Source organism: Phalacrocorax carbo, chromosome 5, assembly GCF_963921805.1.
Source record: "Phalacrocorax carbo chromosome 5, bPhaCar2.1, whole genome shotgun sequence".
NCBI lineage: Eukaryota > Metazoa > Chordata > Aves > Suliformes > Phalacrocoracidae > Phalacrocorax > Phalacrocorax carbo.
Window position 1 is genome coordinate 2,370,769 of NC_087517.1, and position 16,350 is coordinate 2,387,118.

Below are 16,350 nucleotides of genomic sequence, written 5' to 3' on the forward strand. Positions count from 1 at the left end.
AGTGTACGACCTTCAGAGTGACGTAAGTTCTTCTTTCCTGGCTGTGTGAAAACCAGAAGAGTCCCTTGTGTTCTGTTCCTTTGTTGGAGAAAGTCCAGGTGGGCAGCCCTAATCTGGGTGGATTCTTTGAGAATGAGTCTGTTTACTGTCTTGCTGAGAGTCGATGTTGTGACTGGGCAGGGATGAATTTTGTGTGGGGTCGTGCTTTATGGTCACAGAGGGTCCTGTCTTGCCTTGATCATATGGCGGGGAGGGTCGCTGCAGGTGTCTTGTGTTCTGTATGTCAGGGGAAGGGCAACAGAGGCAGCTGTTTTCTTTTGGAGGACCAACAGTGGGCAAAGGCAAGCCATGTGTGCAGTGGCGAATGGTATGAAGAGCGTTAGGTGATGAGGTGTGAGGCTCCTCCCGTGCCCCTGCCAGCTGTAGACTGTGAAATGGGGTGGGCCGCCTCTGGGGAGAGTAAGAAGGTGGTTGGGAGGGTTTGTGGCTTGCTTGGCAGCAGCTTGTGCTGTTGTAGGCCTGGGGAGCCAGGCTGTAGGAGCTGAGCTTAAGGAGAGACCGTTTTGTGGTGTCTGGTGGGTTGACCCCGGGGAATGTGTTTTGTTAGTCAGAGCTTCCGTTGGTAGGCGGAGCGGTTGCATGGAGTAAGGTTGTTGCTGAGCTGCTTTGTGTGCCCGGCTGCCCTTTCAGAACGTGTACAAGTCCGACCTTCTGTGGCTGAGGGGCATTGGCTGGTCCCCAAGTGGTTCGCTGGACGATGAGAAGAACAAGAGGGCGAGCCTGATCCTGAGTGAAAAGAAGTACCGCCAACACCCGGACACCATCCCGTTCACGAGCATTCCTGACTCGATGCCCATGGTCCTGGCAAAGCACAACTCTGAAATTATGAACCAAGTGAGTTCTCCTTGTGTGTACAAGCTGGAGGAAACGAGTGCGTTTCTGAGGACTGTGGGCCCTCTCCTTCCCGGGCCTGGGTTTTGCAGGGAGGGAGATGGATCCTGTTGCCTGGGTGATTTGTGTTCCTTATTTTTGATGAAATTCTGTTTTGTGTGGTTGGAGCAGTGCTTGAGTGTGGTGTGGAAAAGAAGAGGGTGAAGCGTTAGATAATTTTGGGATGAGCAACATTGGTCTTGCGTCAGTGCAAAGCCGGGGCTCGTTGCTTCGGTTTGTTGAGCCGGTTTGCTCTTTGAGTTTGTTGGCCGTGCTTGCATGATGTGATTTCATGTGGTACTGTTTTTTGCAGCGGTCATACACATCAGCGTGGGAGAAGGATAAGACCAGCGTTCACATTATGCCGGATACACCTGGTATTTTGTTAGCGCAGCAGAACAAAGTGAACTTCAGTGAGGTGGGTGTTTGAGCTGGTGTTCGGTGTCCGTCCCTGGCCAGTGGTGGTGTGGGAAGGAGTGTTGTTTGAGGGGAATGCTTGTTTTTCTTTCAGAAACTGTACAAGCTTGCGATGGAGGAAGACAAGAAGAAGGGCTACGACATGCGGGCAGATGCCATTCCTATCAAGTCTGCTAAAGCTTCCAGAGACATTGCAAGCGATGTAAGTACGCAGGGGCCCTCGGCAGCACACCCTGTCGACAGTTTCCAGGTGCTTGAAGTTGAAACCCAAGGTTTGCAACCTTAGACGAGCGGAGGCTGCCCAGCACTTGCCTGTTGTTACCATTCAGTCAGTCCCTAAACGTGTTGGCTCTGGAGGTTCCAACCTTTAAGCTGTCCCTGCACACTATGGGTGTGCAGCGTTGTGAGGGCTTTGTAGGTGGTGTGGAGAAGGTACGAGTGGTAGCTGTGTGATGGACATAATGCGAAGCAGTGTTCCTCCTGGTCTTGTGGCAGCATCTCCTCGTGCAACAGACTGGAGTTTTGAGGTGGATGCTGTGCTCCGCACTGTCAGTGTGCACTGCCCTGGTGTTGTGGGTACACAGCTGAGACGGGCATTTGGAAAGGAAACCCTAAGCATGATTCTGTGTAAAAATAAAGGCAGTATAAAAGTAAATATTATTAATGAATTATTAATAACAAGATTTATCCCATATATGTGTTTGTGTCTCTGTTTAAACTTCTAGGCCTGTGTCTGTTCTCTTCCTGATTCTACCTCTTGTATAGATTTAATAGGAGTTTATTTGGCTATCATGCTTGAAGGTCACTAACTGATTCTTTACGTAGGGCATATATATTGAACTTTGGGCCTTTTGTATCCCTGCCGTAATTTGGAGACTTTTTTTACTCTCAGTTACCAAGGAGTATCTCTCAATGTGTAGGCCAGCGAGTTTCTTCAAAAATGTGAAGGTTGTATCAGGCAGGTACGGTTATGTGAATCTCTTTGTAGCTGTACGCTGCAGTTCGTCAGCTGAATACATTCTCACTCAAAGTTTCTGTGGTTTCAGATACTAAGTTCTCTGGAGGTTGGTACTGCTAGGGAGATAAAGAAAACTAAATGAAAACTCACTGAACATCTTTTTTGCCTGTAGTACAAATATAAGGAAGGCTATCGGAAGCAGCTTGGGCACCACATAGGGGCTCGTAACATAGAGGATGATCCAAAGATGATGTGGTCGATGCACGTAGCCAAGATCCAGAGTGACAGGGAGTACAAGAAAGCCTTTGAGAAGACCAAGACCCACTTCAGTAGCCCGGTGGACATGCTGGGAATCGTGTTGGCCAAGAAATGTCAGGAGCTGGTCAGCGACGTCGATTACCGCCACTACCTGCATCAGTGGATCTGCCTGCCAGACCAGAACGATGTTATCCATGCTAAGAAGGCCTACGATCTACAGAGTGATGTGGGTACTCCCTGAGAAGTGTTGGAGTTCTAAAGTGAATGCAATTCTCTGAATATAAAGTATAGAATCTTCTTGAACTGTCTCTGTCATATAGTGTTTTTTCATTGTCTTTTGATTTACCTATTCCAAGCAAAGTCATAAGATTTTTAGGAGTGAATGAATCTGTGTGTAAGGAAGGTTGAGTATCATGCAGGTTTATATATAGCTGATCAGATAGCTGAGTTGTAGAATTAGCTGCATATAATCCTTCGTAATAGACAATATTAATACTTTTATATGCAGATTAACTGCATATGAAAAGGAAATTGCCTAGATGAGGGTATTTTTTAGCTGAATGCCTGTAGTGGAGAAAATTCCTTTGTTCTATCTGGTAGAAAATAGTTTAAATTAAGACCTGCGGTTCTTAGTGCGTGACAGTTTAATTGTTGAGAACAAGGTTACAGGAACAGTGTATACTGAATTTCAGGGTTTTGTTTTAATCCCATTACTCTTTGACCATTCCCCTACATGTGTTGTGTGAATGATACCTCTTGAAGACAGCTAAGGGGTCTGAATCTAGGTTGCTAATAGAGATAAACAATCAAGCTGCAAAACATGCAGATTGAAGTAGCAGGAAGGCAACTTCGGGAAAGTAAGCATTACTTGCATGGTGTATGTGAAATGTTTAACTGGCAATGTTAATGAGGTAGCTGTATTTGTTGGTTTTTTTTTTAATAGAACTGCTACAAGTCTGACCTTGAATGGTTACGAGGCATTGGCTGGGTCCCAATTGGTTCCTTGGAAGTTGAAAAGGCCAAGAAGGCCGGGGAGATCTTGAGTGATAAACTATACCGTCAGCCTCCAGACACGATCAAGTTCACTAGCGTCACTGATTCTCTAGAGATGGTCTTAGCCAAGCAGAATGCGGAGACAATGAATAAGGTGAGTGTTGCTTTGATTAGGTAACGTGTCAGCATGTTAGTCTCTGCCTAAACCCTGCAGGCAGGCCTAGAAATACACATGTGTGGCTGCTGTGTGAGATTTCAGCACAGCAAGGTTTTAAAAGTGTAAGTTACATTCTTGGTAACCAACAGGTAACTTAATTTCCACAAGTGCTAATTTAGTAGTATCTTCCAAGTTACCAAGTTAAATTGAAATTATCAGTTGTGAAGGTTTCCACATACTCTACTGTGTAGCTAGTAATGTGTTACCTAACTTTCATCTAATTTTTAATATATCAGTCTGTCTAATAAATCTCATAATTTATCAAGTTTATCTAGGAATCTAGTAATTGATAAACTACTTTTCTTAGGGCAGCTTTTGAAATAGCCATATTTTAAACAATTCAGCATAGTACTTAAAATATAAGAGGTTTTCCTGATTCTGTGGCCCTGATCTCAATCTTATTCACATCAACAAAACCTTTTCCTCTTTCAAACAGGCCTTGTTCCTAGAGTTTAGATCCCTGTTTCTGATTACCATTCTGTGCCTTTTTTCTAAACAATTTTTTTGATGGAATTCTTTCTAGGTTACTAAATCTTAGCCTGAACTTTTAAGTATCAAAAAAAGTGAATATAAAATCTCATAGTTATATAATGAATAAGGGTTTTTTTAGACTTGGAGTACAGATCTGTAATTCTTCTCATGTTTTAGGAGATCTCCAAGTAGTCGCTGTTTTTTTCCCCCCCTTTAACATGATTATTTCTCCTGCAGCGTTTATATACTGAGGCCTGGGATAAAGACAAGACACAAATCCACATAATGCCTGACACGCCTGAAATCACACTGGCAAAACAGAACATGCAGAACTACAGTGCAGTAAGTGTGTTAGTTCTCCAAATGTAACTGGTCTGTTCCCTGGCAGGATCATCAGTATTCTGATAAACCTTGTAGCGATGATACCACCACTTTCTTTAAGTACCCCCAATGTTTATCCTCAGAATTGTGACAGCACTATTGAGAATTACTAGCGATAGAACTAGAGGAGATGGCCTCAAGCTGCGTCAGGGGAGGTTTAGGTTGGAGATTAGGAACCATTTCTTCACTGACAGAGTGGTCAGGCATTGGCACAGGCTGCCCAGAGAGGTGGGGGAGTCACCAGCCCTGGGGGCGTTTAAAGAACATGTAGATGTGGCACTTGGGGACATGGTTTAGGAGGCCTGGGGGTTTTGGGTTGGGGGTTGGACCTGATGATCCTAGAGGTCTTTTCCAACCTTAATGATTCTGTGATTCTATGTTTCTATAATAAATTCCATAAGAAGTTATGTGTCTCCAGTGAATTTCTGGGAATCACTTCTGCCAGCATGCATGCTGCTGGGAAGGCACATAATTAATTCCAACATTGGAAATACCAGAAAAGTAATTTTCAGCACAATTCTGAAGAGCAGTGATCCCAGTGTTCAGTGTTAGCTTAGGCAAATAAATTCACATCAGTAAGAGGTGGCTTTAAAAAGTAAATTTTACTCCACCTATATAGAAGAATAGTTTATCTCTAAAATTGTAGTCAATGTTACGTTATTTGAAGTAGTGAAAGAAAAAAATTCTTATGTATTTAGTAAAGATATTCCTTTGATATGAATTTGTATTAGCTATTGATCTGGGGCTTTGAGGTAAGAAAGTTAAGTAAAGCTGGGTTAGAGTAAATCTTAACGCTATTTTAAACATCTACTCCCAAGCAGTTTGTTTTGCACAGGATGTAATCTATGGAACTTACTTACATGAATCCCATTGTTTAATTCTTCACCTAGAAACTCTACAAACAGGCCATGGAAGAAGCAAAAAAGAAAGGCTATGACTTGAGAAGTGATGCGATCCCCATTCAGGCTGCCAAAGCATCCCGGGAAATTGCCAGTGAAGTAAGAAACCACTTCTTTGTTTCTTTGTGGTGACATCTGGTCTCTGCAACCTGAAAGTTATCAGCTGCATTCTGAAAAGCCGTTTCAATTAAAGTGTGGTCTCAAGCAATTGACTTTTGGAAGCAAATTCTTATATAAGTTTAAAGACTTAATTGTAGAAATTAAATGTTGACAAGCTATAAGGACAATATAATGCTATTATCATGTTAATTATATAGCTCATAAACCTGTATCTTTAATTAAATCTTAGCAGTATGTATATTATTATATGTAATAAGGATTAAAGATATTTAATAAGGAGATGATTAGTACTCATTATTATAAGTGATTAGTGTTTTTTTAAAAAAACTTACTTAAAATTCTCTAGGGTTCTAAATCAAATATCAAAAATTTCATGTTAGAATCCATATTATTAGCCCCAGAATTGGTTTGACAGTTTGGTTTTTTTGACTGTAGGTTATAGAGAAATGTGGAGACTCTATTATATAATATCTTGATTTATATTTCAGTACAAATACAAGGAAGGCTATCGGAAGCAGCTTGGGCACCACATAGGGGCTCGTAACATAGAGGATGATCCAAAGATGATGTGGTCGATGCACGTAGCCAAGATCCAGAGTGACAGGGAGTACAAGAAAGCCTTTGAGAAGACCAAGACCCACTTCAGTAGCCCGGTGGACATGCTGGGAATCGTGTTGGCCAAGAAATGTCAGGAGCTGGTCAGCGACGTTGATTACCGCCACTACCTGCATCAGTGGATCTGCCTGCCCGACCAGAACGATGTTATCCATGCTAAGAAGGCCTATGATCTACAGAGTGATGTAAGCTCTTCTTGATTTAATATTTGGTGAGGAATGTATATGTTATTTCACATAGGTGGACCAGGCCAGCACATACCAGTGTGGTAGAACCAAATTTTCAAAATTTATTTTTAAGTTTCATGGCTAATTGAAACTCAGATCTCCAATCGGGTATGTTAACTAATTGATATTTAAATTGAATTCTGTAATTCCAGAATTTCAGCTATTTATCATTTGCCATTCTGTGAAACTTGGATAATGTTTTCACTCTTAATGTAGATGAAATGCAGTTATTTTTTCTAAGATTTTCCCTAGGGTTTTGAATTTATTTTTATTAAAATTTGATAGTGAGGTTATTTAGCTGTGAAAGGATGCACCTTGTACATCGCATTATTATTATGAGAATAACCTGTGTATTTTTTTTGTAATAGAACTGCTACAAGTCTGACCTTGAATGGTTACGAGGCATTGGCTGGGTCCCAATTGGTTCCTTGGAAGTTGAAAAGGCCAAGAAGGCCGGGGAGATCTTGAGTGATAAACTATACCGTCAGCCTCCAGACACGATCAAGTTCACTAGCGTCACTGATTCTCTAGAGATGGTCTTAGCCAAGCAGAATGCGGAGACAATGAATAAGGTGAGTGTTGATTCGATTAGGTAACATGTCAGCATGTTAGTCTCTGCCTAAACCCTGCAGGCAGGCCTAGAAATATAAAAATCACAAGTAATGCTGAAGTTCAGAGATGATGTATTTTCAGACAGTGTGCTCTGTTTATTTCAGTCAAAAATCAGTCAAAAATGGAAGAGTCAACTTTGTCATGATATTCTGCATATTACATTTTAATCTTTGTTTCAACGTAGCTGTGCAGTCAGCAATAATAATGCTTTGGTTTGTTTTTAAGTAAGGTGGCAGTTTGCTAAGTGTTGTTAATTTCCTCAGATAAATTCTCTTTCTACCTGATTAAATACATAACAGTTTATCCATGCTATATTTCCTATAATTTTACCTGGTATACTCTATGTTTTACCTGATTAATGAGATATTAACTTGTTTTGGAATGCAGTATTAACCTCTTCCTGTATTCTTTCTTAGCGTTTATATACTGAAGCATGGAATAAAGACAAGACCATGGTTCATGTCATGCCTGACACACCAGAAATCCTGCTAGCTAAACAAAACCAGTTAAACTACAGTCAGGTGAGTAAAACTGAAGTGTTGAGAGAATTAAAGGATTTCCAAGAAGCACAGTTTTGTCATCTCTGACTTTTAATTAATATTATAATATTGTCGAGTTGTTTAGTTTCACAGATTGCCAGCTCCCCTGCTTAATCAGAGCTGTTCTTGTGCTAGAATTTACCTCCTGGGTATCTGATGGGGCTTTTAAAATATATTAGCTGCCATAAATGAGAAATCATTTCTATAGCAAGGTATGGGAATTAATTAACTTTGAGAATATTCCTTTCTTTGCCTTCCCTAAATGATTTCCAGTTTCCAAGCATCTACAGTACAATTACAGGATATTGGAAATCTGCATTTTTTTATTTTCTAGAGAACATAAGGCTATGTTCAGATATTTAAGTTGTCTGATCCTTAACAATGTTGTTTAGGGACTTGATTTGTTTTATTACACAGATGTGCTTAAATGAATTGTAGTTTTGTTTTGGAAACAAAAATAAGAATATTTTTCTTACAGAAAATGTACAAACTAGCTTTGGAGGAATCGAAGAAGAAGGGTCATGATTTGCGTTTTGATGCCATTCCTATTCAAGCTGCCAGAGCATCCAGAGAGATTGCCAGTGATGTAAGTAGTTTTTTATCATGTCTGTGTGGATTTGGCAATGGAAAAGAATCAGAATGTTTGCTCCATTGTTTGTTAATGTAATACCTTAAGTTTATAGAATAGATAATACTGAAATCCAGTGATTCTACTGCATGCCCGTAGTACATGAAAGGAATGGCTAGCCAGTATTTTTATGCATCAGTTATATATCACAGTAATAAATAAACAAAATAATATGAGGATTATTTCTATGCCCCCTGTAATAGTTCCACTGATGCCCATGGATGTTCAAGGAGGATGATCAATAAGGCGTATGAGTCTATGCTAGAGTTAATCAACTTAATTTCTGATTCAAAATAGGAAATATTTAAAATCTCTCCCCAAAATAGATATATTAGTAGACCAATTCTAAAGGTTCTAAATTGTTGGCTTTTCGAGGGGAAGAAATAGTTCAGTTGAAGTGTCATATTGAAATTCCAGATGTCTGAATACAAAAGCAGGGAAAAAATATACAATGACCATGACAGGTTTTGCTTCTGGGATGAGGAAACATCACAAAGAGACAGACGATAAGAGTTTTTTATGCTCCTTGTTTTCCTATCAAGATTGATACTTGATCTGTTAGTATTAAGACCAACTCGGACCATCTTCATCAAAGTGTTTTGTAATAAGCTTTTAAATTAAGTTATTAAAATGTTAATCTTAATAGTAAAAGAATGTGGAATATCAAACCTGTTAATAAGTATGTGGCATTAAATATTTAGTTAATTGAAAGACATAGTTAGATAAAACATCAGAGATAGTGATATCTGTAATAAAAATCCTTTTATGTGAAAATTAATAAAACAGTAGAAAGACCTACACCCTATTTTTCTCTAAACAAACTATTAATGATTATGTTAAAATGTGTGAATTATTTATTAGTTTAAAAATATACCAAGTGACTATGGATATGCTTTATTTCAGTACAAATACAAGGAAGGCTATCGGAAGCAGCTTGGGCACCACATAGGGGCTCGTAACATAGAGGATGATCCGAAGATGATGTGGTCAATGCACGTAGCCAAGATCCAGAGTGACAGGGAGTACAAGAAAGCCTTTGAGAAGACCAAGACCCACTTCAGTAGCCCGGTGGACATGCTGGGAATCGTGTTGGCCAAGAAATGTCAGGAGCTGGTCAGCGACGTTGATTACCGCCACTACCTGCATCAGTGGATCTGCCTGCCAGACCAGAACGATGTTATCCATGCTAAGAAGGCCTATGATCTACAGAGTGATGTGAGTAAATCGTTAAAATTGCAATGCATAATTAAATATACAGGGTCTTGTACAATATAATTTTTAAAAGATACATAATATGCCTTAGTCGCCTGCATCAGACGTGTTGGCAGAGGCTAAATGTTTAATATCCTATCATCACTTTTATGTTGAATCCTGTTTTCTCAGTATTTAGCCTGAGGTGTAACTTTGTGTGTAACTCTGGTATTTATGGAGCTCTTCAATAGCTCTATTCTTTTTGTTATTTAATAATTATTTTACTAAATCTTCAAAAATAACAATTGTTTCAAAACTGTATCCTGCTGCTCTGCAGAAATGTAAAAAATTTTTCATATAGACTAAGTTATGCTTATTTAGAACTATTTTAATATTTGATCACACTTGCACATATATAATGAAATTCCACATTTTTTCAGGCTGTTTACAAATCAGACCTGGAATGGCTAAGAGGTATTGGATGGGTTCCTATTGGTTCCGTGGAAGTTGAGAAAGCCAAGAAAGCTGGAGAAATCCTGAGTGAAAGGAAGTATCGTCAACCAGCAGACCAGATTAAATTTACTAGTGTGACGGATTCCTTGGCCATGGTCTTAGCCAAGCAAAATGCTGAGATAATGAACAAGGTGAGGGTTTGTTGGTTGTTTTTTTTTTTCAAAATTGCTAGTATTACTAGCCAATAGAACTTGTTCATTAGGTGAAAAATGCAAGATACAAAGTGAGACTAAAAACTTCCGTTGTGGCCTTAGAGAAAGCGGATGTCCAAGTTCAGCCTTTGCACAGGAAAGCGCTAATCTGAGGGCTCTCTCTGAACTGAACACTTAGTAAAAATGTCCAGAAAAAGATCACCTAAATCACATATTTTTCAAGAGTAATACTGAAAATTTTGGTCAATTTCCCTTTTCCTCCCATCTCAGTTGAAATCCTATTTTTCAAGGTTTGCTTGACATGGTTTTTCTATTTTGTTAATGCTACCTCACTACACAAAGCTCATGTCTGACAGAACACGCTACATTTTTTTTCAGTTCTTAGACAATACTGTGAAATCTGCACAAACAATGTTCCAGCAAGGTGTTAGGCTATGTGCAGAGGTGGTGGTGCCATGACCATGCTGTAAGATAGGATGCAGCTGCTATAATGATGTATTGTTGACCAAATGTAATACTACACAATGAACAAGTTACAAGGAAATAGCTTATGTTCTCTGGAAGTGAAGCTTCTGCAAGTTATCTCAGGCGTGGAGGATGAAAGTCGCAAAGTAGCTACGCCTCTTTAGTAAGAATCATCAGTCAAACAAGTTGTACAGGTACAGCAGAGTAATAGTTTTCATCCTACAGCAATCCTGAATCAATCAATTGCTGTGCCAACTTAGGCTGAGAAAGAATGACAAAGTTTCCTTCCTGAGCTGTTCAATGAGAAGCTTTGCTATGTCAGGGTATTTAAGCTTGCTCGAACTACCGCTCACAGTTTGTAAAACACTTTCTTTGGGCAAATGTATTAGTTTGGTTATATATATCTTCTTCTGCCTCAAGATTACTTTTCTTTCATATGATGGATATGTTTTTGATAACTACTCATTTCCCATTTGCAGTCTTTCCATCATGACACACATAAAGAAACTTCTTAAAGAACTGTGTGTTCCTCTCTCCTAGCGTTTGTACACAGAAGCCTGGGACGCAGACAAAACATCAGTTCACATCACGCCTGACACACCGTCAATTTTGTTAGCGAAGGCCAATGCAGCTAACGTCAGCCATGTAAGAACATTTAAACGTATACTAAAGTAATGGAAATTCAGAAATTATGTAAGCATTTCTTTAACCATAAAGATCTTCTAAAATATGCATTCATGAAAATTTTAAGAAAAAAATTATGAAATGTAGAAATTCCGTGTTTCAGAATATTGAGAATCCATTTTCTGTCTCCTTTTGTGTAGAAACTTTATATAGAAGCCTGGGAAGAGGCCAAAAAGAAGGGGTATGACATGAGAGCTGATGCCATTCCAATCAGAAGCGCAAAGGCATCAAGAGATATTGCGAGTGACGTATGTTCTTCCTTTACATTTATTTTCAATTAGCTTGAGGAACAAGAATGAAGTAATAAGTTATGTACAGCATAAAAAACCATGGTATATCAGATTCATCTTGAAAACATACTAACAAAGAATTCACTGCAGAAAGAAAATGGGCAATAGTTTCCAAAAGAACACTGAATTATAAAACCTGATGTTGAGCAGATATTAGAAAATAATAAAATACAGTGCAAATAAACAAAAACTATGGAGCAAGAATGTGTTAGGCATTTATAAACTCTAAATAAGTCTATTTCATAGCATTAAAAAACTTATTTGTGATCAGTAGCAATATAAGATTATATAATAATCTTATATATTATATATATATTATAAGAATATAAGATTCACTATTTCTTTTAATACTACTTTTTGCATTTCTAGTACAAGTACAAAGAGACGCACGAGAAGCAGAAAGGCCACTACATTGGGTGCCGAACTGCCCAGGAGGATCCCAAACTGTCGTGGGCTGCGCGCGCCATGCTGCTGCAGAACGACCGGCTTTACAGGAAGGCGTACCACGATTCGAAGGCGCAGGTCCACATACCGGTTGACGCGATGTCGGTGCAGGCAGCCAAGGAGTGCCAGACGCTGGTCAGCGATGTTGACTACCGCCATTACCTCCACCAGTGGACCTGCCTGCCCGACCAGAATGACGTGATCCATGCAAGGAAGGCCTATGACCTACAGAGTGATGTGAGTGAGAGTAACTGTAGAAGAGCTTTACAGCAGGCGTGTGAGTCTCTCTCTGTTAGTGACAGTGCAAATGCCCTTTCAAATGCACGTTTGTGAGCCTGCAGTCAGTCCTGGTATGTTTATTTTAATTGATGTGGACGATCCTTTCTGAATCAGTAGGGTTTTCAGCCTGGGGGCCAGAAATATTCCTGGCAGTTCATAAGGAAGCTCTGGTTTTTTGTCTGCTGTAGGTGGCTTGCTTGCAGTTTGCTTACAGACTGCTTGCAGATTATGCCACTGGTTTGTGTGTAGCAAGTAACATCAAAAGTATCCTTGTTGCTGTTTAAATCAAGGGTTTAGCTGTGTGTGGAAAGGACCTGGTAGACCACAGTCTCACTGACTGCTTGCTGTGTTAACTGTACAAGAAGGAGCTGGGGAAAGCCTTGCACGAAGCCTCTCTGTACGTAGAGTTGTCTCTGAATGTCAGTAACCCTTAGTTTGTTTATTGTTATTGTAGAATGTGTACAAGTCAGACCTAGAATGGTTGCGAGGCATTGGCTGGTTGACAGAAGGTTCTGTGGATGTGGTCAAAGCAAAGAAAGCCCAGGAACTCCTGAATGAGAGGTTGTACCGCACACGGCCGGAGGAGCTGAAATTCACCAGCATTACTGATGCGCCAGACGTTGTCCAGGCTAAGATCAATGCTTTGCAGATCAGTAACGTAAGCCTACCTTTTGCTTACCTTTCATTTATGTAATGATATTTCTTACCTTTGTGGTGGCGAGCAGGATTTCTGCTGTGGGGATGGACTAATTGGAAAGTATTGCAAGTCGGTATTACAAAAGAATTCACGTTGGTGAGTTTTTTCAGTGTTCAGACCATAGTGAAATGTCATTACGCTTCGTTTCTCCTTAGCACCTGTATCGTGAAGCCTGGGATAAAGATAAGACGCAGATTTCCATACCTTCCGATACTCCTGTGATGCTGCAGTCCAAAGTCAACGCTCTCAACATCAGCAACGTAAGAGAATAAAACCATTATGTGTGCAAAGCGTTATTAAATCTAGAGCATGACAACTGCTCTTCCAGAGTGAGTTTTGGTATTGGAGAGTCTTGACTGCACGTAACAAGGGTGGTTAATTTTCTTTGCAGAAACATTATCAGAAGGCCTGGGACGAGGCCAAGGCCAAAAGCTATGACATAAGAGCTGATGCCATTTCCATCAAACACGCCAAGGCTTCCCGAGACATTGCTAGTGAGGTACAGTCTTCTCGTAACGTGGTTGGTGTCTCTGTCCCTTCCTGCATGGAGCTCAGCAGAACTGAGTGAAGTTCGGTTCAAAGGGTGGACAGCTTTGGAAGCTGAAAGCCTTTTGCTCGTTTGTTGCGCTGAGGTGAGCAATGTGTAGCCGCTTACGTTGTGTCTGCATTTCTAGTACAAGTACAAAGAGACGCACGAGAAGCAGAAAGGCCACTACATTGGGTGCCGAACTGCCCAGGAGGATCCCAAACTGTCGTGGGCTGCGCGCGCCATGCTGCTGCAGAACGACCGGCTTTACAGGAAGGCGTACCACGATTCGAAGGCGCAGGTCCACATACCGGTCGACGCGATGTCGGTGCAGGCAGCCAAGGAGTGCCAGACGCTGGTCAGCGATGTTGACTACCGCCATTACCTCCACCAGTGGACCTGCCTGCCCGACCAGAATGACGTGATCCATGCAAGGAAGGCCTATGACCTACAGAGTGATGTGAGTGAGAGTAACTGTAGAAGAGCTTTACAGCAGGCGTGTGAGTCTCTCTCTGTTAGTGACAGTGCAAATGCCCTTTCAAATGCACGTTTGTGAGCCTGCAGTCAGTCCTGGTATGTTTATTTTAATTAATGTGGACAATCCTTTCCGAATCAGTAGGGTTTTCAGCCTGGGGGCCAGAAATATTCCTGGCAGTTCATATATGTGGCGAAACATACGTTTCTAATGGTTTTTTGGTCTGCTGCAAAATGTTTGCTTGCAGATCGCACCACAGGTCTTCCTGTAGCAAGTATCTTTAAGAGATCACTAATTTCCTTGCTGTTTAAAACAAGGGTTTAGCTGTGTGTGGAAAGGACCTGGTAGACCACAGTCTCACTGACTGCTTGCTGTGTTAACTGTACAAGAAGGAGCTGGGGAAAGCCTTGCACGAAGCCTCTCTGTACGTAGAGTTGTCTCTGAATGTCAGTAACCCTTAGTTTGTTTATTGTTATTGTAGAATGTGTACAAGTCAGACCTAGAATGGTTGCGAGGCATTGGCTGGTTGACAGAAGGTTCTGTGGATGTGGTCAAAGCAAAGAAAGCCCAGGAACTCCTGAATGAGAGGTTGTACCGCACACGGCCGGAGGAGCTGAAATTCACCAGCATTACTGATGCGCCAGACGTTGTCCAGGCTAAGATCAATGCTTTGCAGATCAGTAACGTAAGCCTACCTTTTGCTTACCTTTCATTTATGTAATGATATTTCTTACCTTTGTGGTGGCGAGCAGGATTTCTGCTGTGGGGATGGACTAATTGGAAAGTATTGCAAGTCGGTATTACAAAAGAATTCACGTTGGTGAGTTTTTTCAGTGTTCAGACCATAGTGAAATGTCATTACGCTTCGTTTCTCCTTAGCACCTGTATCGTGAAGCCTGGGATAAAGATAAGACGCAGATTTCCATACCTTCCGATACTCCTGTGATGCTGCAGTCCAAAGTCAACGCTCTCAACATCAGCAACGTAAGAGAATAAAACCATTATGTGTGCAAAGCGTTATTAAATCTAGAGCATGACAACTGCTCTTCCAGAGTGAGTTTTGGTATTGGAGAGTCTTGACTGCACGTAACAAGGGTGGTTAATTTTCTTTGCAGAAACATTATCAGAAGGCCTGGGACGAGGCCAAGGCCAAAAGCTATGACATAAGAGCTGATGCCATTTCCATCAAACACGCCAAGGCTTCCCGAGACATTGCTAGTGAGGTACAGTCTTCTCGTAACGTGGTTGGTGTCTCTGTCCCTTCCTGCATGGAGCTCAGCAGAACTGAGTGAAGTTCGGTTCAAAGGGTGGACAGCTTTGGAAGCTGAAAGCCTTTTGCTCGTTTGTTGCGCTGAGGTGAGCAATGTGTAGCTGCTTACGTTGTGTCTGCATTTCTAGTACAAGTACAAAGAGACGCACGAGAAGCAGAAAGGCCACTACATTGGGTGCCGAACTGCCCAGGAGGATCCCAAACTGTCGTGGGCTGCGCGCGCCATGCTGCTGCAGAACGACCGGCTTTACAGGAAGGCGTACCACGATTCGAAGGCGCAGGTCCACATACCGGTCGACGCGATGTCGGTGCAGGCAGCCAAGGAGTGCCAGACGCTGGTCAGCGATGTTGACTACCGCCATTACCTCCACCAGTGGACCTGCCTGCCCGACCAGAATGACGTGATCCATGCAAGGAAGGCCTATGACCTACAGAGTGATGTGAGTTTGGGTAGAGATGAGAGATATGGTAGTTACTAGTCTTGATATTTAATATAGCCTTATTTTGATTGTTTGATAGTATACAGACACAAAGGATTTATCTTAAGATTATTTTCTTCCCTATTTCATGTTACTGCTATTATCTACATATTTTTAATTCTTTAAAAAGTATCAGAATTACCTCTAAAGTGTATAAAAGCTTTTGTTTGTATCTGCTATGTTAGATATGCTATTGGGGTATTGTCATTTGGAGAGGATGAAGGATTTGTCTCTCTGATGGGACTTACGAAATAGCTTTGGTTTGCTACTTTAGAATAATTTGGCTTTTATTACTCCTGTTTATCTGAGATGACTTGGAAATTCATTTAATTGCAAGAAAACTATGTAAGATAGCAAGTAAGATGTTTTAGTGGCTGATTTCACAGCAGGAGTCAGTGCAGCTGATTTCCTGACTTGGCTTTGCTATGTATCAGTCAACATCGGTCACTGTTCCTCTGTTTCAGTGACTAGCTTCGGAGGTGAAGTGCATGTTCCTTGCTGAAGGATTTGCTTGATTAAAACTTAAATAATATTGTTGGATACTACTTCAGGAGTTATGTGAATTAGCTCTAGTCCCAATTGCTGCTATAACCTTCTTTTCTTCCTTTTTGTCAAATTTC

At 41.0% G+C, this 16,350-nt stretch overlaps 1 protein-coding gene across 1 annotated transcript in view; it reads left to right on the forward strand.

The window, feature by feature from the left end:
• Positions 1-16,350, forward strand: part of NEB (nebulin) — a 127,625-nt gene that overhangs the window by 49,688 nt on the left and 61,587 nt on the right. Inside the window, exons 56-76 of the mRNA XM_064453232.1 lie at positions 2,478-2,789; positions 3,507-3,710; positions 4,482-4,586; positions 5,516-5,623; positions 6,133-6,444; positions 6,855-7,058; positions 7,515-7,619; positions 8,116-8,223; positions 9,169-9,480; positions 9,897-10,100; positions 11,127-11,231; positions 11,411-11,518; positions 11,930-12,241; positions 12,738-12,941; positions 13,136-13,240; positions 13,372-13,479; positions 13,655-13,966; positions 14,463-14,666; positions 14,861-14,965; positions 15,097-15,204; positions 15,380-15,691. Coding sequence (XP_064309302.1) covers positions 2,478-2,789; positions 3,507-3,710; positions 4,482-4,586; positions 5,516-5,623; positions 6,133-6,444; positions 6,855-7,058; positions 7,515-7,619; positions 8,116-8,223; positions 9,169-9,480; positions 9,897-10,100; positions 11,127-11,231; positions 11,411-11,518; positions 11,930-12,241; positions 12,738-12,941; positions 13,136-13,240; positions 13,372-13,479; positions 13,655-13,966; positions 14,463-14,666; positions 14,861-14,965; positions 15,097-15,204; positions 15,380-15,691 — 3,957 coding nt within the window. The remainder of the gene's footprint in view (positions 1-2,477; positions 2,790-3,506; positions 3,711-4,481; positions 4,587-5,515; positions 5,624-6,132; positions 6,445-6,854; positions 7,059-7,514; positions 7,620-8,115; positions 8,224-9,168; positions 9,481-9,896; positions 10,101-11,126; positions 11,232-11,410; positions 11,519-11,929; positions 12,242-12,737; positions 12,942-13,135; positions 13,241-13,371; positions 13,480-13,654; positions 13,967-14,462; positions 14,667-14,860; positions 14,966-15,096; positions 15,205-15,379; positions 15,692-16,350) is intronic.